Consider the following 23631-nt stretch of genomic DNA (forward strand, 5'->3'; position numbering starts at 1 on the left):
GTCAAAAATAGGAAAAAATCTTCGGAATGGCCAATTGAGTTGAATAAAAAAAAAATCCACACGAATGCAGTTTGGTTGGGGCAGGAATCCACTTCTATGTTCCTGGTAATCTGATCCCACTCCATGAATCCTTGTAATTTATCCTTCCTACCCTATCCACACTATGATTTGAATCCAGTGATCCATTGGCACTGTTTTCATTCATCTATACTTTGCTACTCCTCTTGAAGCAACTAAACATTCCCTTTTACTTTTAATATGCCTCTTCTTTGACCAACAATTCTTTTTGCTTTTATTTTTACAAGTTTTACTGATTTTGTTTTTGTTGTTTTTCTATCACCTTTACTTATGAATGTATTTTTCTCTACCTCCCCTATACCCCCATCCCTTTTAACAAAATAAAAAAGACAAAAAGCATTTCAGCAAACCAATCAGTACATCCACTGGGCCTGATCGCTCTCTCTCTCTCTCTCTCTCTCTCTCTCTCTCTCTCTCTCTCTCTCTCTCTCTCTCTCTCACACACACACACACACACACACACACACACACACACACACACACACACACACGCTCGCTCGCTCGCGTGTGGTGTTCTATGCCTTTAGCTACCCACCTCCGTAAAACAAAGGAAGGGAGGTGAATTTTTTCCTCACTTCTTAAGGACCAAGCTTAATAATTATAATGATAAAGCATTCAGTTTTCTTTGTTGTTGTTCTTTTCATTTACATTATTATAGACACTGTATATTTTCCCCAGTTCTGCTTTAAATCACTTTATATCAGCTGGTATAAGTTTCATTTTTCTTTGTATTCATGTAACACAATTTGATATTCTTAATTGTCTCTTCTGTCACTTCTCTAATACTTTCTTTTGGGGAAAACGTTGACTTTTTTCATCACTGACCTAATCATAGCACAGCACATCCTTAGTTTTCTACATTTCTCTTTTATGTTCATTGTAGCTGCACTTCTAGAGACTTTGTCAGTATTACTCTTGGGTTTGCAACTGTTCAGAAGTCTGGATACCAGTTAACTGAGATCTTATTTTAGCTAATAGTCATTTCTTTGAAAAGGATTTTTTGGTACTCTTTTCTTATCTTGTTATTCTTTTTTGATACTGAAAACAAAGGGTTTTTTTGGTATCAAATTATGTATTACTACTTGGTTATAATTGACTCGTAAAGTTCAGGAATGCAGGTTCTTGTGTGTCCATGTTTGCAGAGAGATTTGAGCCAGTGATTTACTTAAACTTGCTAAGTTTTTACTACATTCCTGGTTTTTGAAAATCTAATGCATACTTATAATGAAAAAACTTTAGGTACATTAATTATAGGAACATTTTGGAGTAGTCTTTACTACAGTGTACAGTGTAGCTTTATGTTTTCAAGAGAACAAACATTTACAAAAATTTACCATTTAGGGAGGCAGCATGATTTTTTTTGCTGTGTATTTTGGTATTTCAAAGTATAGACATATTATTTACCTGACTCACATTAATTGCTTCTGTGGCACCATAGTGTTATTGATTGTGGTGGGAAGGGCAGTTAGTTTCCGAGCAAAAATGTTATAAAGTTAACCTGAGATCGTAATATTGAGACTTAGAATGCAGGGGGGAATTCAGTGACATGTAAAAGAATCAGACTGAGGAGTATTGGGTTGGAGTGGAGGGAAAAATGACACATTGAGGAAGGAGCCATCTTCCTCTCTCCCCTTACATCCTCTTGCTTTTTCTAAGTGAGAGGAAAAAGCACCTTATATGTATGGTAGGGGCATTTTGATTGTGGGTTTCTCCTTCCTCTTCCTTTGGAGAGTAAGTCCCTACCCATCCAAGGACAGACGACAGGAAAAATAAAACAAAAAAACTTCAAGTGCCATTGTAACTCTTGGAGTTGGAGGGGGAAGGGATGGAGAAATACTGTTAGTGAAGTATTATTTAGAAGGTGCAGGAGATGAAACTGTCATGGTAGAAACCTGGGAAAACCACCTGTGGCATTCAGCTCATTCAAACCTCTTAGCAGGATTTGTTTTGGGCCCTGCAGATGTGCTAATGACATCCATTTAACACTGAGAATATGCTTTCAGGTTCAGAGCATAGAGAAAGTTAAGAGACTTTGTACTTTTTACAATTGATTTCTTTTTAGACTTTCTTTTTGGAAAATACCTTCCTTTTATATTAAACTGGATGCTTGCCTTAATAACCTGGCTAAATTAGAAGATCTTGAAATGGTTCTCAAGTTTTTATTGTGGTGCTTCAGGGCTCTTAAAACTCTTCATACTAACTTTTTTCTTCTATCTGCTTTCTTCCCTCTCCTTAATGACGCAGTTGAACACTGATTTCTTCAGTGTAGGTGCTTACTCTATTGATTCATGAGTGCAGTACCCCTGGACTCAGTAGATATTTAACATTTTTATTGATATCTTTGCTTTTACATCCTCTTACTTCTTGATATATCCTTTCCTTTCCCTTATGACAGGGAACCATCCTCTAAAATAAGGGATAAAAAAAGAAAGAGGGAAAAAATAGTCTAGAAGAATTAACCAGTACATTAGGTCTAACAATATATGCAGTGTTCCACATCCATAGTGCCTCTATGACTACAAAGAAGGGAGGGGAGGTATGATCTCATTCCTATCTCTTATTGAATGCAAAGCTTGGTTATTATTATATAATATTCACATAACCACGATATAAGTTCTTTGAACCATAGCAACCCACAAAAATATCTGCTGACAGAGAAAGATCCAATGTACACCAAAATACTTATACCAGCACTTTTTGTAGTACAAAGACATGGAAGCAAAGTGATGTCCACTGGTGGGAGAATGTCACATTATATAATTATATATAAGGGATAGGAAGAAGGGAATTGTTCTGCACTGGGCCTGATTTAGGCTAATCCCCTAGCAGTTGGTCAGTTACTTGAATAAAATGTGATAATCATGGGTTATTCAACAGTTAACAAAAGATTTTCTTAGTCTTAGTAAGCTTCCCTGCCTTGGTTGCCTCCCAAGCAAGCATCCGACAACTCTGGAGCTATTTAGTACTTAGGGACCCAGGTAATGATATCTAAGCCTTTGGACACCTGAGGCAAGCAAGTCTTTGTTTTGTTTTGTTTTTGTTTTTGGCAGGGCAATGAGGGTTAAGGGACTTGTCCAGGGTAACACTGATAGTAAATGTTAAGTGTCTGAGGCTGGATTTGAACTCAGATCCTCCTGAATCCAGGGCCAGTGCTTTATCTACTGCCCCATATAGCTGCTCCCGGCAATCAAGTCTTGAGAATAGTTTCACTACCTTTTATTTACAAGTTAGGACAATTTGTAGTCAGTGTGTGTGTGTGTGGGGGGACTATGTGGTTTTGTTCTTACTACAGGGACTGATGTGAGAGAGTTTGTGAAGGTAGAAATGACAAGATTTAGCAATGATTAGATATTTGGTGTGAAAGTGAAAATTGTGAAGTGTGAAAATTCAGGATGACAGTAACTTCAGGTTATGAGACTGGGTGACTGGGAGGATATTAGGCTCTTGATACCCTTGACGATAATAAGGAAGTTCAGAAGAGAGTAGGATTTTTGGGAAAAGATGAGTTCTTTTGTGGATATATTGAGTTTAAGACGTCTGAGACATCCAGTCTGATGTGCCACACCATGGCCTATGTGGCACTTAAGCACTGGGAGACCTAGAAGGGCAAAAATGCTCCCTGCTCTCTAGTACCTCGAAATCCAGTGAGGGAGACTACACGAAAACAAGATATATACAAACTATATCTATATATCTATAGCTAGCTACTTATCTATCGTCTATCTATATAACAACTTGGAGGTAAACTCAGAGGGGAAGAAATGGTTACTGGAGCAGGTCAAATAAAGACTTCTTGAGGAATATGGGACTTAGCTGAGACTTGAAGGAAGCCAGGGAAATCAGGAACTAAGACAAGGAGGGAATGAGAATTCCAGGCACGTGAGACAGCCAGTGAAATTGGTCTGAGTCTAGCGATAGGGTGTCTTACAGGAACAGGAAGGAGGCCAGAGTCACTGGTTTGTAGACTCTCTGGAAGGGAGTAAGGTGTGAAAAAGAGTGGAAAACTAGTGAGGATCCAGGTAGTGAAGAACTTTAAAAGTCAAACAGTTTTTTCTATTTGATGCTAGAGGTAATAGGTAACCACTGGTATTTATTGAATAGGGGAGTGAACTTTTTTGTTACAAACATCACTTTGATAACTAGATTGAGGATATACTGGGGTGGTAGAGACTTGAGGCAACTTGGAGGCAGGGAGGCCAATCTGTAGGGCTATTGCAGTAATTTAGTAGTCTAGTTGTAAGGTGACAGGGCACCAGAATGGTGTCGGTGTCAGATGAGAGAAGGGAGTGTAGCAGAGATATAGAAATGGAAAAATAGACAGGACTTGACAACAGATTGGATAGGTGTGGTGGTGAGAAGAAAATTAGGAATTGATGATGACATTGAGGTTGTAAGACTAGGAGGATGTTGGTCCTCTTGGCAGTAATAGGGAAGTTAAGAAAAGGGGAGGATTTTTTTTTGGGAAAGCAGATGAGTTCTATTTGTATACAATGAGTTTAAGATATTTATGGGACATCTAATTTGAGATGTCCAGTAAGGCGTTTGGAGAGGCAAGTTTAGATCAATGGAGAAGTTAGGGTTAGATAAATAGATCTAACAATCCACTGTAGAATGTATTTGAAGAAACGGGAGCTATTAATATAACCAAGTGAGATACTATAGAGTGAAAAGAAAAGAGGAATCAGGACAGCTCTTTGAGGTGTGACCCTGGGTAAAGAGTTAGCAAAGGAGATTAAGGGGTAGGAGGACAACCAGGAGAGATCATGGTCCTGAAACCAAGAGAAGAGAGATTACTCAGGAGGAGAAGGTAATCAGTAGGATCAAATGTGAGGGGTCCAGTGGACTTGAGAAAGGGCCATTAGATTTGGAAATGAAGAGATCTTTGGTAAGTTTGGGGAGGCAACTTCAGTTCTTCAGTTGAGGAATGAGGTTGGAAGTCAAATAGTAGAGGGTTTAGAAGATAATGAGAGGAGAGGAAGTTGAAGCTAACTTGACCAAATGTAAACTGTTTTCTCAAGGAGTTTGTCAGGAAGAGGTGGAGAACTGCAGAATGATAGCTAGCTGGGGATGTAGGCAGCTTGACTGAACTTCAGCTCACCCTGCCCATTACAATTTTGTTTTTTGTTTTTTGCAAGGCAATGGGGGTTAAGTGACTTGCCCAGGGTCACACAGCTAGTAAGTGTCAAGTGTCTGAGGCTGGATTTGAACTCAGGTCTTCCTGAATCCAGGACCGGTGCTTTATCCACTATGCCACCTAGCTGCCCCATTATTTTATCTTTTTAAAAATTAAATTTTATTATATTTCTATGAGGATCTGCCTTTTCTCCCCACCTCCCCTTACTCTCCCCACCTCATTGACAAAGCAAGAAAAACAAAACCCCTGTTACAAACATGTATAGTCAAGCAAAACAGGTTCTGACATTGTCCATAGTAGATGTGTTTATACATATATATGTACAATCAAGTGTATGTATGTCACAGTCTTCACTCTGTTTTTAGGGAGATGGGTAACATGTTTCATTATGAATCCTCTGGAATTGTAGTTGGTCATTATGTTGAAAAGAATTCTTAAGACTTTCAAAGTTGTTTGTCTTTACAATACTGTTATTATTTTATAATAGGATTTGTTCTCTTGGTTCTACTCACTTCACTCTGAATCAGTTCAGACAAGTCTTACAGATTTCTCTTACACCATCCCCTTCATCATTTCTTCCAGCATAATAGTATTCCATCACATTCACATACCATAACTTGTTCAGCCATTCCTCAATTTTCTGCCACTAGAAAAAGAGTTGCTATAGATATTTTTGTACATATGGATCCTTTTCTTCTTTCTTTTATCTCTATGGTAGAGACCTAGTAGTGCTATTGCTGGCTCAAAGGGTTTTAATACACAGTTTAATAGCTTTTTGGTCAAAGTTCCAAATTGCTTTCCAGAATATCTGGACTGATTCACAGTTCTATCAGCAGTTTCTTAATGTACCTGTTTTCCCACAGATCTTCCAGTATCTGCCATTTTTTTTTGTTAACTTTGCCAATTCAGTGATTATGAGATGGAATCTTAAAGTTGTTTTCATTTACATTTTTCCAATTATTAGAATCTAGAGAATTTTTTTTTTTACCTTTGAAAACTGCCTTTTCATGTCCTTTGATCAAATGATCAATTGGAGAATGGCTCTTATTTTTACAAATTTTCAATTAGTTCCCTATATCTTTTTTTATCTTTTGTAATTGCCACTATCCCCTGTTTGGTTAAGGATCCATTCTCTACCCTTAACTATGAAACATATATGATCTGCTTCTCTTTTTGTGTGATCTTTTAATAGTGACTGACATTCTAATGGGAGAAGACAGTATACACAAAAAGAAACTAGGAGGGGAATTGGAGAGAATATGTGGCTTAGAAATCTAGGCAAGATGAAGTTGAAATTCCATTTACAGAACCCAAGTTCTCAAGGGCAGAGTATAAATTCCAGTGGGAAGGGGGTGAAGAGGAACACAGGAGTAGTTTGTTTTGAAAATATCCAGGTCTAGTGGAAAAAACACTGGTTCTGGAGGAAGAGGGCCTGAATTCAGTTGCTATCTCTTCCACTTAATACCTGTATGACGATGGATAAATCATTTCGCTTTCCTGGCCCTCAGTTTCCTTAACTGTAAGATGAGAGCGTCATTGGGCTAGTTGGCCTCTCAGGTACCCTTCCAGTTCTAGATCCTTGTTCTAGAGGTTTCTGTGATGTATGAACTTCCCATCCTCTTTGGTTATCTGCATGGCTTTATTACATTTCATTCAGTGTCCCAGGCACTAGGCTAGACACAGGGCATACAAGTCCAAAGAATGAAATAATCCCTACTTGCAGTGAGTTTATGTTCTAATGGGTGATGAGTACATGGATAAGTATATAGGGCAGCTAGTTGGTACAGTGGAGAGAGTGCTGGGCCTGGGTCAGGAAGACCTAGTTTAAATCCAGCCTCAAATAGTAGTTGTTTTTCATTCAGCTAGTCTGATGATTCTTGAATTACTTTTATTGACCTTTTTTTCCAGGTTAGTTAGTTCTGTCTTTGATAGTAGATGTTTTACATTTTCTTCAAATTTTAACCTTGTGATTTTATTATGTATTTCCTGCTCTTTCTTGGAAGCATTATTTTTTTTCCCTAATTTTTTGAGGGAGTCTATTACTTGGCTTACCATTTAAGCCATTTAATCTTGTATTTTTTTTTCAGCTCTTTAATTTAATTTTTAATTTTTTGCTTCATTCTTCTAGATATTCATGTAGTCCTTGTGAACAATCCTTTTTTTTTCTCCCTTTGAGTCTCTGCTTGTAGTTTTAAAAGTTGTTCAGTGTTTTCTGTTTACTAATATCTTCAATCTTAGTTTCTCAAGTTGTGATAGGGGCAGGCTTTGCTCCTTCTTTCTTGTACTTTTGGTTTGGGTGGTTGGCCGGCCTTGTTTGGACTTTACCAGGGTCTTTATGATTCCTGCACTGACTTCTGCCTCCCAAAGCTGTGCCTAGGTTATGAACATTGATGAGTTTTAGGCCCAACTGGATCTTTGGAGTTCAAAGCACAGAATCTTCTCTGGATGTTTGAAAGACCTCTGGACCTTGGCATTAATGTCAGACACTCCCCCGTCTTCCCCTGTGGCTTCCAAGGTTCATACTGTCCGTTTCCAAGCACCATTGGGCTTTCTTAAGGGGACTCACAGCTTTTTTTTGGGGGGGGGGCAGGACAAGGAGGGTTAAGTGACTTGCCCAGGGCCACACAGCTAGTAAGTATCAAGTATCTGAGGCCAGATTTGAACTCAGGTCCTCCTGAATCCAGGGCCAGTGCTTTATCTACTGCACTACCTAGCTGCTCTGGACTTTCAGCTTTTGCTACTACCTCTGATTATGAGTCCTGCTGGCTGCATCTGTTGCTGGTCCTTCTCAGGTTATCTTGGGTGGTTTCTCTTTTGTTCACCTTTGTTGGCCTTGGTTTTTCAGGGCAAATCCTCCTTTTTTATTGCTTCTGAGCTTTTAGTATTCTTTTTGTGCAGTTCAGTCATGGATGAAGTAATTTATGGTCGTTTCTCATTAGATTTTTTTTTTTAAAAGATCGTTCAGTCTGGTGTTAGTTTAAGGTTTTTGCTAGAGTACATATATGAAAGCTAGGTTGTTTGCCTCCATTCAGCCAGCTATCTTGACCGGAAATACATAGTTTTTATTTTGATATTATGATAGATCTATGATCCTTTAGGTATAGGTACTTAGTTTACCAGTGCAAATCACAATCTAGCCATATTCTCAAATGCCTTGATGTATGCAGATTTTATCATGTGTCCTCAGACTATTTTATACTTTGAGATTTGTTGCTCATGCAGTTTTAGTAAAAACCTGGTAATATAGCAGCATTGGTGGGGGCTTGATTCAGCATTTATCAGAATTTTGCTATTGTTAACATCCAAGTTTTAAGATGGTCTCTAAACATTAAACTTTGTAATGAGTATAACCTTATATCTACCCACATAATACAAGAACACTTTTTAGAAGTTGTTATTTGAAATGTTGTGGTTGATATAAATAAAAATAAATGTTTTTCTTTTTTTTTGAATTACAGATTATATATGAACAAGAGGGTGTATTTATTCATTCATCTTGTGGAAAGATCAATGATCAAGACAGTTTGATCTCAGGAATATTGCGTGTCCTAGAAAAGGTAATAATTTAGTAAAAAATGTATTTCACCAAAATTTGTTATGGTCAGCATCTTTAGAAATAGTGGAAAAATTTTGCGATATGTCACATATGAGACTGGCAAGGAAAGTTAATTGATATATATAATCCAAGTCCCAAAGCCCAATCTCTTCTTACTGGTGGAGATCAATGCTCAATGACTATTTAAGTATAAATTATCCTTAGTATTCTTAGGCACCATAGTATCCTTGCAGATATTGTGTTTGGATAGTCTTGAATTTAAAATAAATATGGTCTTTGAAGTTAGATAGTTTGGTAAGCTAGTAGAATATCAGACAATGAAAAGATAAACTTTTCTAAAGGTTGGATTAGTGTCTTGTGTTTATGTACCTTTTAAATTTAGGATAGTGTATCCTGTTAAATTTGGGCAAATTTCATTTTACTTTTTCAATGAAAAAGGCAAAGATTCTTCCAATAACTCTTATTTTACGTGAATCTGTATAATTTTTCATAATTAAAGGTAAGCAGTTTCAAAGATTTTGTTTAAAACATTTCTTAAACATAAGAATTTTTCTTTAGTCTTACTTAATGTCAGATATTTGGCTAGAGCTGTTAAGTTACAGTTCTTCTATAGAGAATGAACCATGTAACAGATATTAATAGTATGTAAATTATATTTTATAGGATGCCGATGTAATAGTGGACTGGAGACCATTGGATGACACATTAGATTCTTCTAGTATTCTTTATGCTGGAAAGGTATTTAAGAAAAATTACATAAACATTTACCATTTTATAACAGAAAATGGATTCTTATTTTCTTATTATCTAGTTTGTTATATATTTGCTTCTTATTTTTAGTTTCTTTTTAGATCTTTTATATTCAGCCTACTGTATATTTGCCATCGTTTTCCATTATTCATTAATTGTATAGCTTTTTATAAGTTTTGTTAGTACTCTGCTTACTTCCTCCCATTTTTAGTTCCACTGTTCTTTATATTTAACATTTTCCACGTCTTGTTTTTCCTTGACTGTATTTTTCTAACCCCTTTCCCTTTTCCTCATGTCCTTATTTTTAATTTATTCTTAACCTCCCCTTTTCATTTTTTTTTAAATTTCTGCTTTCATTATCATCACAAATCATTAAATATCCATGGGAGGACTCTAATGGGTTTGAATCAGAACCTAGCACAGTGTCTTGCACGTAGAAGGGACTCACATATTTCTGTAAGTTAAAATTTTGCTTGTTTTTTGTATGTTATATTTCTGTAGTCTCTCTGACTGCTCTTTGTTATTGGGCTAGGTAGAGGATTTCATAGGCCCTATTGGGAGTTTACATTTGAAGTCAAATGAATGAAAGAATGAATAACAAAGCATTTATTAAGCACCTGCCTGTGTGCCAAATATCATAATAAGCTCTGGCAATACAAATAAGAAAAGCAAGACAGTCTCTGCTTTCAAAGAATTCACAGTCACTCTAATTGAGGGAAACAACACATAAAAGAAAGTTCAGCTGCAGGGCCGATGGGCAGACCCAGAAGTTGTGAGTGCAGCAGTGGGGTAAAAGATAAGTCCTAGTGATTCTTAGGTTTGTAAACATATTGATGCATTTTACACATGATACAGGACAAACAACAGAATAAAAGTTTGAGTAGATCTGCTTGAGAGAAGTTGAATGGCAAGCTAGGAGGCAAGGAACGGAGAATGTAAGGTAATTCAGGATACTTTTTGCAGCACAGTATGAATGGCAGACTCTAGGATGTTATTAATCTTTAAAAGGAGACTGAAATAGCAATGTTGAGAGTAATGTGAAAGTAGGTTGGAAGAGATTGAGGGAAGAGAGAGAAATTTCCTTGAAAACTTAAAATCAGCTAGGAGTTGAATATGAATATGGTAATACTGCATAGAAGAGGATATGGCAACTTATTTGATGTACCTGTTTAGGGACAAAGAAAAACATTGAAGAGCAATATAAGACCTGGGTTTGGCTTAGGACAAAAGATGGTTACATTTTGTTGCCATAAAAACATTGGGAAAATAGGCATTTCTTCACTATGTTTTTAATTTGTGTTGAATCTGAGATGTATTATAGGAGTAGATCTGTAAGTTCCAGGATGGTATTAATAACTCATGTATATAATGATTGAACAGTTTTCAAGGTATTTTACATCCGTGTTAAATAGGTAGTATATGTATTATCATTCTTTTACACATGAGGAGACTGAGGCATAGGTTAAGTGATTTAACCTGAGTCTTATGGCTAATAAGTGTCAGAATTGAAGACTTCAGAGGCAGTTCTTCTGATTCCAAATCCAGTGCTTCATGGCCTCCACTGAATTTGGGCTGTTTTATATAGTAAGAAAATCAAGAAACAAAGAATGAAGACTTAGACAGCTCTTGCTGTCAGAGGAATAAGTTTGTTGCAGCAACCCTGATGATCTAGGAATAGCCAGATTTATGAGAAAAATTGGGTAAAGATTCTGTTCTGAAATGCAGGTTATGATGAAGGATTATGGTATCTAGAGTTGGAAATAATTGTAGAGATCAGTTTGAAGTTGAGGAAACTGAGACTTTTAAGGATTAAATGACTTGCCTACAATCACCCAGGTAGTATGTATCAGTGTTATGATTTGAACTTAAGTCCTCTGGTTTGGCTCTTGGTTTGATAAGATACTATATTCCTGACTATGAAAGGAAAGCCTGTCATTTGTAAGGGATTGTATTGTAGATGTTTGTTACTTGATTTTGTTGGTTGCAAAGTGCATATACATCTGTCATTTGATTTTGTGTCTGATATCTTTAGATAGGATAGAGGACAGAGTGGCCTGGGAGCCACTGTGATTGTTGGATTAGTCGCTGGATCTTTTAGTTCTCTTTTTCATTGTAGTTTCCAGACTTAAAAACAAACAAAACAAAATTAAGTTTTCATTGTTGATCTTTAAATTTCTAAGCTTCACAGAACTCTCACGCATGTATGGAAAGAGTCATCATGATGTCGTGGAAAAAGCTCTAGACTTGAGTTACAGGACCTGAATTTGATCCTACTTTGCCACTAACTAGTTGCAACTTTGATTGTCACCTTCCCTTCCTCAACCTCAGTTTCTTCATCTGTAAAACTGAGAAAAATATTTTGGACTTCCTACTTTACTGGTTTGATTTGAAGATCAAATTACAATAAAACATAAAGGAGGCTCCTTATAACCATAAAGCTCCATATGAATTTTAATAACAATATTAATAATTTTTAGTATTTCTTCTGTGTTAATAAGTTTTATCTATTGAAATTAAACTCTAGTAAAATATTTCTAAATTATTTTAGGATTCCAGTTCAGTTGTGGAGTGGACTCAAACCCCTAAAGAGAGAGTTCTTCGGGGATCGGAACATCTGAGCAGTTATGAAGCAGAGTGGGATATGGTCAACACAGTTTCATTTAAAAAAAAGCCACACACTAATGGAGGTATAAATGAATTTTTTTCAAAATCTTAAAACTATTTCCAGAAACATATTCTTAATACTCTTTATTTAGACATTAAAAGAATGAGTGTTTCTTAGGCAGATGGGTTAGGGGCGTTTAATAGTCCCCCAAACAGGACCACAGTCATAGACATTTATCTGTGTCAGGTTTTAGGAGTAGATCATAATTACAAGACATTTTCAATTTTTGGGGTCTCATTTGTTTTACTTTTAAAAATCCATTAGAGTAAAAGTCTTCTTATCATTATCTGATAGCTTTGTTGGATTAATTAATATGCTGGGGGAGCTGGAAGGTACCATTGCAGGGGAAGAGAGGATTCTATAAGTTTAGAGGTACAAAACTTCTACATATATATTGTCGTCTCATTGTATATTTTGCTGTACCTTTCTGCTATTATGTGTGTGAAATTAGTTTTCTTATAGACTAAAGGAAAAGTAAAATAAAACTAGTAATCTAACATTTTTGTTTTAGAATTAAATTGCTTCTTGAAAACTCCAGACCACAGAAATGTATGAGCCACAGAATCTCAGTGTTAAAAGGAACCTTAGTGGTTGTCTAGGTCATTATACCTGAACCCCCCCCCCCCAATTAATTTATAAACGTTTTTATTGATATTTTGAGGTAGGACTGCATAGAATACTGGGCTAAGAGTCAGCAAGAATTGGATTCAATTTGACTTACTAGCTCTGTGACTCTGGGAAAGTAATTTAACCTTTCTTTGGCCTCAGTTTTCTTATCTGTCAGATTGAGGGCATTGACCTAGATGGCCTCTGATATCTCTTCTAGCTCTCAATTTATGATATTACACCTTTTTGAGGGTTTTTTTTAGCCTTTTACTTTCATTTTTTAATATAATCTTCCCTTCCACCTAATGAGTCATTTCTTGTAACAATAAAAAATTGGAGGCAAGGGAGTTGTGGAGAAAAACTCAGTAAAACTAGCCAACACATTCGTCAGTAGTTTATGTTATGAAGACTCTCAGTTTGAAAAGAGTGAGTTAAGTGTTGTGGCTTTTAAAAAAATTTAAGTTGTTGTTTGGTCATTTCAGTCATGTTTGATTTGTGCCCCCACTTGGGGTTTTCTTAGTAAAGATAATGGAATGGTTTGTCATTTCCTTTTCCAGCTTGTTTTACAGATGAGGAAACCAAGGCAAACAGTGACTTGCCTAGGGTCACACAACTAGTACGTATCTGAGGCTGGATTTGAACTTAGGTCTTCCTGATTCCAAGCTCCATGTTCTGTCCACTAGGCCTTTAAAACTTAAAAGTGCTTTTGTTCTTGTTAATAGTATTTTTGAGGCAGCCATTAAGATTTTTATGTGTTGTTGTTGGATTTTATTTTTTTTTGCCTGTTTCATTATTCATATCTTGAATAAGCTGACTAGATAACTAGCTAAGGCAGTCTTATTTGTGCACATACATTTAGTAATTGTTAAGAAATTAGTAGCTGTATAAAAATCCTACTCAAATGGGTTGTAGAATCGATTTTATTACTTAGTCATACTGCAAATAGTTATTTCTGATGAAAATGTTTTTTGTAATTAAGCAAGAATTTGAAACTTCTGCGTGATAGTCAAGCTCTTGTTTAGAGAAATCAGGAATAGTATCTGTGATTTTGCAGCTCTTATATCTAGTCTTTTAAAATTCTCATTCATTCATTCATTCATTCATTCATTCATTCATTTATTTATTTTCCGGGTAATGAGGTTTAAATGACTTGCCCAGTCACACAGCTAGTAAGTGTCAAGTGTCTGAGGCCAGATTTGAACTCAGGTCCTCCTGAATCCAGGGCAAGTGCTTTATCCACTGCATCACCTAGCTGCCCCCTTATACATAATCTTTTACAACATTCTACCTCTAATGCTAGAACTTTGGAATCCCGAGAAAAGATAGCAGGGTAGGATTTTGGCATGTGATCCATGAGGTAATAAAGGCCCCTCTGGACCAGACTGTGGGAATTGGTTATATGCAAAAAATTAAGTAGTGTTTGAAAGGGCTGACTGTTTTTGATAGACCTCATAAGAGACTTAAAACAAAGGCTGAGAGACTGTTTAAAATAAGACAGTTACTATTATTATCATTATTCTAAATTTCTCAACTCAGGAAGAGAAGGAAACAGTTTGAAATAGATTTGAGATTAATACTACTAGGCTACAATTTTTTTATTAGATGTATAATTTAGGAAAATACCATTTAAGGATTGCAATGGAGCATACAATAGGAGGGACCTTTATTCTGTAATAAAGATTGAGATCTATAAAAATAGATAAACAATAGGCTGGGTCCAGACTTTGGTTGATAACACTAGAAGTAGCCTTTTTCACATTCAAAAATTTGTATATTATTGCTAAAAATAAAGGTCTTGTTTTTTCTTCACCTTAACTTTTTTCAGTGATATACAAAAAACTATTTCGTTTCCTGTCAGTCTTCAGAGTGTCACATAGATCTGGTGACATATTAAGTATATTGCATATAATTACCAATGTTTCTCTACCTATTTCTGTAATAGCAGCAAAGGGAAAAGAAAAAATAATTACTTTTTTTCAGGTTCTCTTCATAGGAAAAGCAACAAAAATTGTGATCTTGAGAGTACTCTCAATTTTCCTTTTTTGTCCTTTCAGCTGTTAGTATGCTAGGTTGCAGATTTATTTTTCTGTTGACCCTGTGCTATGCTAATACTTAACTCTTTCTCCTGTTCTCCTTTCTCTCCTAATTTAATGTAATGAAATGTAACAAGAAGCATTTTTTCTCTATTTATTACATCATATGCCTTTCTTCCATTAACCAGGGGAATAAACCTGCTTCTAATTATATAGCTCAAATATGAAGTAAACTATTCACATTTTCTGGTTATGAAACAATATATTTCCAATTTAGCCTTGTTTCCTTAGTTTGAATGAATATCCTTTTGCAGATTTATGAGTTTAAAAAGCATTATCCATTATTTTAGCTTCTTTTCTTTTTGTCTTATTTTTTTGACATCACTGATGTCTTTGTAAAGTGAATCTTGATAATATAGATTTAAAATTTTTGCTAACTGTTTCATTCAGGTAGTTTCACAGTTTGATTTACCAAAAGGTAGGGTGATATTAGCTTATTAGGGAAGAGTAGGTGACTTTCCTTTATTATGCCCTGTGTTCCACTATGAATACTTTTCAAACAAAATTATGTGAAATTGTTGCCTATATATCTACAACTTAGACTATGCACTTGGAATTTAGGCTAGTTAAATCAGTGTGATGAAGTCATAAATTGGTGACATGTTGGCCTTTCTGGAGTTTGGCATTGGCTAAATTCTCCAAGTTGATGGAAATTATAGGAATTTTACAGTGTGTGTACTTCTGTGTGTGAGAATATTTATGGATTTCATCTTGACATTCCAGGAGTTTTCTTATGTTAACTATAGAATCCATAGCACCTAATGTTCATGATTTTCCTAGGATTGGTACCCATTGGTTCATTCAATTTAGCTGGTAAATTCACGAAATGTTTATCTAAGTTCCCACGAGCACTGTTAGGCATTGGGGGAGTTATAGAGTTTAGGTAAATTGTAGTTTCTAATCTCATGTTATATACAATTTAGTAGGGGGTTGTCACATATGCATATAACTAAAACAGAAGCAGTGTGATGCATTGAAAAGACTGATAGCTCTTGAAACAAAGGACCTGTGTTGAAATTCTACCTCTGAAATGTAACCTGTGTGACTCTGGGCAAATCATTTAAACTTCCTGCACCTGAGTTTTCTACTATGTAAAATAAGAGGGTTAGATTATATGTCCCCTAAATTTCTTATCTATGACATACCATAAGTGCAAAGTAACATACTATATGAAGTTTAAGAGGGGAGAGCATTACCAATAGGAGAAAATCAAGGAAGACTTCATGGAAGATACATAATTTAATTTGAGATTTAGAGAATAGCCAGTAATTTAACAGGTGATGAAGAGAGGAATTTGTTTTAGATATAGGGGATCACATGAACAAAAGCACAGAAATAGGGTAAGTGAAATGCATATTTGGGAAACAGAATAGTCCCAGTTTGGCTGGTGCTTAATGATTCCTTTTTTTTTTTTTTTTTTTAGTGAGGCAATTGGGGTTAAGTGACTTGCCCAAGGTCACACAGCTAGTAAGTGTTAAGTGTCTGAGGCCGGATTTGAACTCAGGTACTCCTAATTCCAGGGCCGGTGCTCTATCCACTGCGCCACCTAGCTGCCCCTAATGATTCCTTTTTGATTGACTGGAGGATAATAGTATGGAATGAGACTGCAGAAGTAGGTTGGTACCACATTTTGAAGAGCTATGAAAGCCGGGCAAAAGAATGAAACCTTGGTAGGTAGGTACTGAGGAGTTTAAGAGGATTTCTGAGCATAAAAATGACATGAACAGATATATTCATCAAGAAAGAATGGGCTTGATATAAAGGCTCTGTTGGAGGAGAGAGTAAGTAAAAGCCATAGCACTAGTTTGGTGGTAATGGGGGCCTGTATTAGGGGGATTCTGTGACTAGAGAGGTATGGACAAATGGAAAAGTGCTACAGAGATGAAGTTGTTAGGATTTGGCATCTAGTTGGATTTGAGAGGTTAAAATATATAATAGCTGAGTTTGGAACATGAGTGACTGTCACTGACAGAAATAGAACAGTGAATTTAAACAGAAAATACTTGTTTTTGGACAGTTCAAATTTGAGGTGCTATTGGCACAACTAGGTAGAAAATACCTGTAGGAAGTTGGGATATAGGTGTCTGGATATCAGAAGAAGAATCAAGAGTACACATATGAATTTGAGAGTAATTTAAATGGAACTTAGCAGTTGAAGCAATGAGAATGAATCAGATTGTCCAAGGAGAGTGTGTAGAGACAAAAGATGAGGGCATCAAGGACAGAAATTTGAATCACACTCCCATTAAGGAATTGGTAATAAAATGAGAATCTCAAAGGAGATAGAGAGGTAAAAGATGTAGGAGAGTGTGATCTTTGAAGCCAAGTAAAGGAGAAGGTGTCTAGAAACAGAATGGTCAACAGTGTCAAGATATTGGGGAACAAAAAGACTGTAAAAAGGGGCATTGGATTTTCTGATTAAGAAAAGGTTATTGGTTTTCTTTTTCAGGAGAGCAGTTGAGAGTAGAAGTCAGATAATAATGGATTGAAAAGAGAGTAGTGGGGAGCAGCTAGGTGGTACAGTGGATAGAGCACTGGACCTGGATTCAGAAGGACCTGAGTTCAAATCTGGCCTCAGACACTTGACATTTACTAGTTGTGGGACCCTGGGCAAGTCACTTAACCTAACCTCCACTACCCCGCAAAAAAACAAAAACCAAACGAAAAGAAAGTAGTGGGTCATGAGAAACTGTATGTCAGGTTTAGGGAGGTTATTCTGGAAGTTTAGCAAAATGGATCGATGGAAAAATGCCTGGATGGGCTCCAGGAGCCAAAGGAAGGATTCTGTAGTATTGGGGAGACTTGAATATGTTGGTAGGCAGATGGGAAGGCAGCAGTGGAGAGGGAGTTTGAAGACCTGTGAGATGGAAGGAATGATTGTTGGAGCAAAGTTCTGGTGAAAATGAAAAAGAATATATAGTGTGCAGAGGGATTTGCTTTAGGGTTAGGGATAACAGATATAAGTTAAAATAGAAGCACATAAACCTCTGCCAAAGGCTTCCTTTGCTTTGTTGGAAATGGAGGTGACCCAGGGCCCTGCAAAGCATTGTCAGGGGTAAGCCAATACTGGCAGGTCTTTCTTACATTAAGGATGAATAATTAATGAAATTAAGACTTTTATTCAAGTAAGATGGATATCAATTTTAGAATCCAGACCAAGAAACAGCCTTAAAACAGGTACTTTTTGGTTTTTCAACTTGAATACCATGATTTTTCTTTTTTAATCAATGTGTTATTTATTGAAGCAATATTGAGGTCATTTTAAAAATTGTGTCATTTGTTAAGAATAAGGATAGGATTTTCCTTAGTGCCTGGCACAGTGTGTGGTGCTTCCTAAGGGCTCAATTGAGTGCTTCTTTTGGTGTGGAGGTGATACTTCTAAAGAAACAACTATTAGGAAATTCTTCTGTCATGTTCACATTTATGCATCTGCCTCACATGTTAGATATTTTTGAATATCAGATGCTTTTTATGTCAGTTGCACATTTCTCATTCCTAAGTAGGATTCATTATTACTTTACTGTTAGGAAACTATCAGAAAATTCTTTAATTTACTTCCTCTCGATAATTTTATTGTGAAAGTTAATAATTTGGTAACTTTTTCATATCACTGTAATGTTATGAAGATTTTGAGAGGAAATGAATAAATTAAAGAAAAAGCATTTATTAAACCCTTACCTATGTGTGAAGCCATAGGACCAACTACTGGCAGAAAAGTCTTTCTCCCCTCTACCTGACTCCACTGCTCACCTAGGTGTCTGAAAGTCTGAAACAGCATTTGCTACAGGTACACTTTTCCCCCAGCTTCCCCTCCAATATCTTCTTCTTCCCCCTCTACACTGATACCTTTCTACCTTTCAGTCATGGCTACTCATACCACTTTGATAAGCAGGAAGCCACCAGCCCATCTAGAAATTCTGTTATAATAGAAGACTTCTGAGCCTTCCCATCTTCCCTGCCATTTGCATCTTAAGAACTCCAGTACTCCTTTATGTGCCCCTGTACACATTACATGTGCCTGGCATTGACGTCTGACCTTTGATTCACCCTAAGGATGCCTGAACCATGCCAGTCTCTTTGCTACTGAAATGTTAGGACTCCAGGGCCTTTCTATAGGCCCTGCAGCTGAACTCTCATATATGTTATTTACCACCAACATATGTGAATGGCAGTATGTGAGCAGGGGTTATTTTGCCTTTCTTTTTGTATCCCCAGAATTCAGAGCAGTGTTTGACACATAGTAAGTACTTAATAAATTTTTTTTTCATTCATACTTCCAAAAATTTTTCATAAAATCACAGTGATCTAAAAAAATGTTTAATATAGCAAGTTACTATCTTTCACAGTAGAATCAAAATTCGAATGTAAATAAATACATTTCCCAGTACTTCTGTATTGATAAATATTAAGGCTATGTATATAATCATGTATATACATATATGTGTTGCAATTTCTGTCTTAAGTATCAGACCTTTGTCATATTTTATCATAGAATAATAATTTTAGAGTTGTAAAGGCTTTTGTGATTATCTTGTCAGACTTCCCCCCTTTCCAGATAAGGATACTGAGGCCAGAAAGGTTGTGACTTTCCTAAAGTCATATAGTTAATTAATGGTGGAGCATGTACTAGAACTCAGACCCAGGTTCAGTCATTTCCCTGCCTATATCCTTTTTTTTTTGTTTTGTTTTGTGAGGCAATTGGGTTAAGTGACTTGCCCAGGGTCACACAGCTAGTAAGTGTTAAGTGTCTGAGGCCGGATTTGAACTCAGGTCCTCCTGCCTCCAGGGCCAGTGCTCTATCCACTGTACCACCTAGCTGCCCCGTGCCTATATCCTTTATCACTCTTCTGTGTATCTGTATTTTCACATTGTGTGTGCATATAATTCTCATTAACTATTATTATTCAGTGTGGTTACTCTCAAGGAACTAAGGAATCTTAATTCCAAGTGAGGACTTTTATCAGTGTGCCAGCAACAGATGTGCAAATATTGCCCAGCTGAGAGATGATTTTGTAGAATGTGAAGAGGAAGGGAAATTATTTGAAACAAGGAAGAATAAATTTTTGAATGTTTAAGTCCTGGAGCAGTCATTATGAAAATTGACGTAAGAGCGAGTATCCTGCACTATTCATTATAGGTGGGAAAGCATAGATGTTCTTGTTACAATGCATACAGAGACAGAAAATTTTTATTAGGCAGTCATGAGGTGGTTGATTAATACCTTTTTTAAAAAGGTGAACAAAATATTATGGCATGATTTTTTGTTTTTAAGATGCTCCAAGTCATACGAATGGGAAAAGCAAATGGTCATTCCTGTTCAGTTTGACAGACCTGAAGTCAATCAAGCAAAACAAAGAGGGTATGGGCTGGTCTTATTTGGTATTCTGTCTAAAGGATGACGTCGTCCTTCCTGCTCTTCATTTTCATCATGGAGATAGCAAACTACTGATTGAATCTCTTGAAAAATATGTGGTATTGTGTGAGTAAGTATGACATTCTTTTATATCTTTCAAATTGGGCTATTGTAATAATTATAGGCTGAAGTATTCTCAGTTTTGATTATCTGAAGTCTCTTTTGCCTAAGCACTGCCGTATTCTTTTCCCCTGTGACCTTGATGTTAGTCATTAATCATATCTTCAGTATGTTAAGTTTGTATTTTTATGCTTATTAACTTAATGATGTTAAATTAAAACATCTTAGAATAGCACTGTTTACTTTGACTAAACTGCAGTGTCATAGCTTATTGAATTTGCTATTATTTATTATACCTTTTTTGTTAAACATGAAATCTTCAGCTCATTTTTACAACTGGAATGGAATATCAAAGTTTCCAATGTGAGAAATAAACCTATTAATCCTTATAGTAGAATCTTGTCTAATAGGACTATATGAGTATAGAAATAATTTAGATAATGTATTAGTACCCTGGACTGTGTATGGCACCTTTCTCTAACATGGTTTACCCTCAGAACCTGAGATAACTATTATCTTAGCCTCTGACTATCCATTATTGTTAGTGGCAAGGAAGTCAGATGTGGTCAGTACCTTTCAGTTAGAATTCATGAGTGAGGTGAGAGGCTTGAGCTTGGAACCAAACAGGGCAGGAGACTAGAGAGGCAAGAAGTACTGGTGGTATAATAAAGATCTAGTCTAGAACCTGGGAATTAATAGTTGATATGTAGTATTGTGATTTTCACACATTATTTTATTTGGTTCTTAAAATAATGCTATCGTGTGGCTGCTACAGTTATTATATTCGTTTTACAGACATTTAGGAACATTTGATGACTCTCACAAAGCTAGCAAATTGTAGAAGTGGGATTCAAACCTAGCTCTCTCCTGTGCCAGCAAGAACTCTTTATCATTAATTATGACATACAATGATTAGGGTGAACAGGAGAGCCAATATTAGGTATGCACTGAATTGGATAAATATGGGAGACCTAATGAGGGAAAATTGTTACTTCTTAGTTCTTTATATATTGGTAGTAAAGCAAGGTTATTGATCCATTTATATCTTTAGGTTCTTCAATTTAGCCAAAGTAGAAAAGGGGTAGTAGAGGAGTAAGAGAGACCTGAGTTAATTTCAGCTTGCTACCTCCTAGCTATCTGACCCTGGATAAGTCACTTAACCTCCTAGTGTCCTTGGCAATTCCAACTTTAAGTTCAGCAGGTGCCAGCCTGCCCTGGGAGGATTTTCATCATAGGTGTTTTTTGTACTAGGAAAACCCTGTGCCTTGTTTCAAAAACACTCAAGGCAAGGTGTGCAAGGTGGCTAGAGATCTGTTTTTGGGGACAAGCTCTGCCTTTGATACAAGTACTGTTGGGGTGACCATGCTATTTAAGACAGAAAGCTATAAGGGATTTATAGATTTGATTTGGAGGATGGAGTCTCTACATTGGGAATTTCTTCATGTATAAAATCACAGATCCAGGTCCTTACCACACCCCTGCCTGCCTTCTCCCTGCCCCCTTTGCCCCTAAAAAAAGCACCGAATGCTTTCAGAGAGAGGCAGCATCTTATAATGGGTATCCTGTTAGAATCAAAATTAGGGAGATTTGCATGAAATCCTTTCTCTAACACTTGTTAGCTGTGTGGCCCTAGGCTGGTCATGTAATTTCTCTGAGTCTCAGTTTCTTAATTTATAATAACCTGGAATACAGTTCTTAGGGTTGTTATTGGTCTGAAATCATAATATGTAAGACACTTTCTAAACTTTAAGTGCTGTATAAATATTGTTGTTGTCTGACTCTTCATAACCCCTTTTGGGGTTTTCTTGGCAAAGATAATGGAATGGTTTGCCATTTCCTTCTCCAGTTCATTTGACAGATATGGAAACCAAGGCAAGTGACTTGCCCAGAATCATAGAGCTAGTAAGTGTCTGCGGTTGGATTTGAATTAAGGCTTCCTGACTCCAGGCCTGGCACTCTTATCCATTGTACCATCCAGCTGCCTGCATAAATATTAGCATAGATAATTAGCCATTATTATTAATAGGTAATATTTATTTGTGCCCCCTTCATGTCATTGGTGAGAAAGGGTGCCAAAATAACTAAAATTGCTTCCTGGTGCTTAGAATCATACCTTATGAGATGTAAGGATATTTAAGAGAAGTAGCTCTTTTAGTAATTCAAATTTAAAAAAATACTTCAGCGTCTTTGGCATAGCATAAGAGATACTATTTTAGTTTTTAAATAACTCACATTTACATAGTACTTTAAGGGTTTACAAAGCACTTTTTTCACAATTCCTATGCTTTAGGTAATGAAATTATTATAATTCCCATTTTATAGATTAAGAATGAAGAGGTTGATTTTTCTATAGTCACATAACACTGTGATCTACTAGAAAAAGCACAAATTTGAGAATCAGAAAATATAGGGTAAGATCTGAGCTCTGCTGCTTGCTCTGTAAATTGGACAAATCTCCCCTCCTGGGGCCTTAGTTTCCTCCTCAACAAAATGAGCCAGGTGGACTGATGGCTAAGGTTTCTTCTTGTGTAAGATAGTTTTAAATCAAGGGCAAGATAATACATTATATTTTAGAGTATAAACTCCTTGTGAGTAGAAATAGTTTCATTTTTCTACTTATAGCACCAGCAACTAACTCAGTAGTAGCTGCCAAATGCTGATTAATTGATTGTATGCTACAGACAAGTTAATGTACTAACTTGCAGAATTTGTTGTTTGTTAGATTTTTTCCTTAAAACAGTTTAGAAATATAGAATTTAAATTTTAAGACTTCTATATGATAGTGAAACTATAGTTTCCCTTGGAGAGTGAGTAAGCTTTATTGTCCAGGTTTTCTGAATAGCAGGGGATTAACTTTGAGTGTCAGAATTTTTAATATTTTAATGATTTGTTTCTATAAAGTTTTACAAAATACAATAGGACATTTTCTGCCTTCTTAGAGAGAGGAAGTATGAGAACGTGTGTGTGTGTGTGTGTGTGTGTGTGTGTGTGTATAAGTATATAGCATATATTTATATACACACATACATGATTTGATCTTTTCTTGATGACTGGTGGTCAGTAGTATATATTTTTTTTGATGTGTTATATAGTTGGAGAGGGAATTGTTCCTTGAACTTGCTTTTTTGAAAAGGCCCTTGGAGTTATTCTTCTTTTTGGTCATTTTCTTCCATCTTATGAAGGTGGAGTGAAATGTGTATCTAAATAACCTTGGGCAGTGTAACATGGCCTCCTTTTGGCAAACTTTAATTTGTAGATCAGAGAAAGTCTGAAATA

General features: G+C 36.2%; 1 protein-coding gene across 3 annotated transcripts in view; it reads left to right on the plus strand.

Annotated features, from left to right (window-relative positions):
* Positions 1-23631, plus strand: part of TBC1D15 (TBC1 domain family member 15) — a 77679-nt gene that overhangs the window by 10027 nt on the left and 44021 nt on the right. For all 3 annotated transcript variants that reach the window (XM_043967113.1, XM_043967110.1, XM_043967111.1), the window contains exons 2-5: positions 8671-8769; positions 9432-9506; positions 12067-12205; positions 20155-20365. In XM_043967113.1, the coding sequence (XP_043823048.1) occupies positions 8671-8769; positions 9432-9506; positions 12067-12205; positions 20155-20365 (524 nt within the window). The remainder of the gene's footprint in view (positions 1-8670; positions 8770-9431; positions 9507-12066; positions 12206-20154; positions 20366-23631) is intronic.

Source organism: Dromiciops gliroides, chromosome 5 (genome assembly GCF_019393635.1).
Source record: "Dromiciops gliroides isolate mDroGli1 chromosome 5, mDroGli1.pri, whole genome shotgun sequence".
Classification (NCBI taxonomy): Eukaryota; Metazoa; Chordata; class Mammalia; order Microbiotheria; family Microbiotheriidae; genus Dromiciops; species Dromiciops gliroides.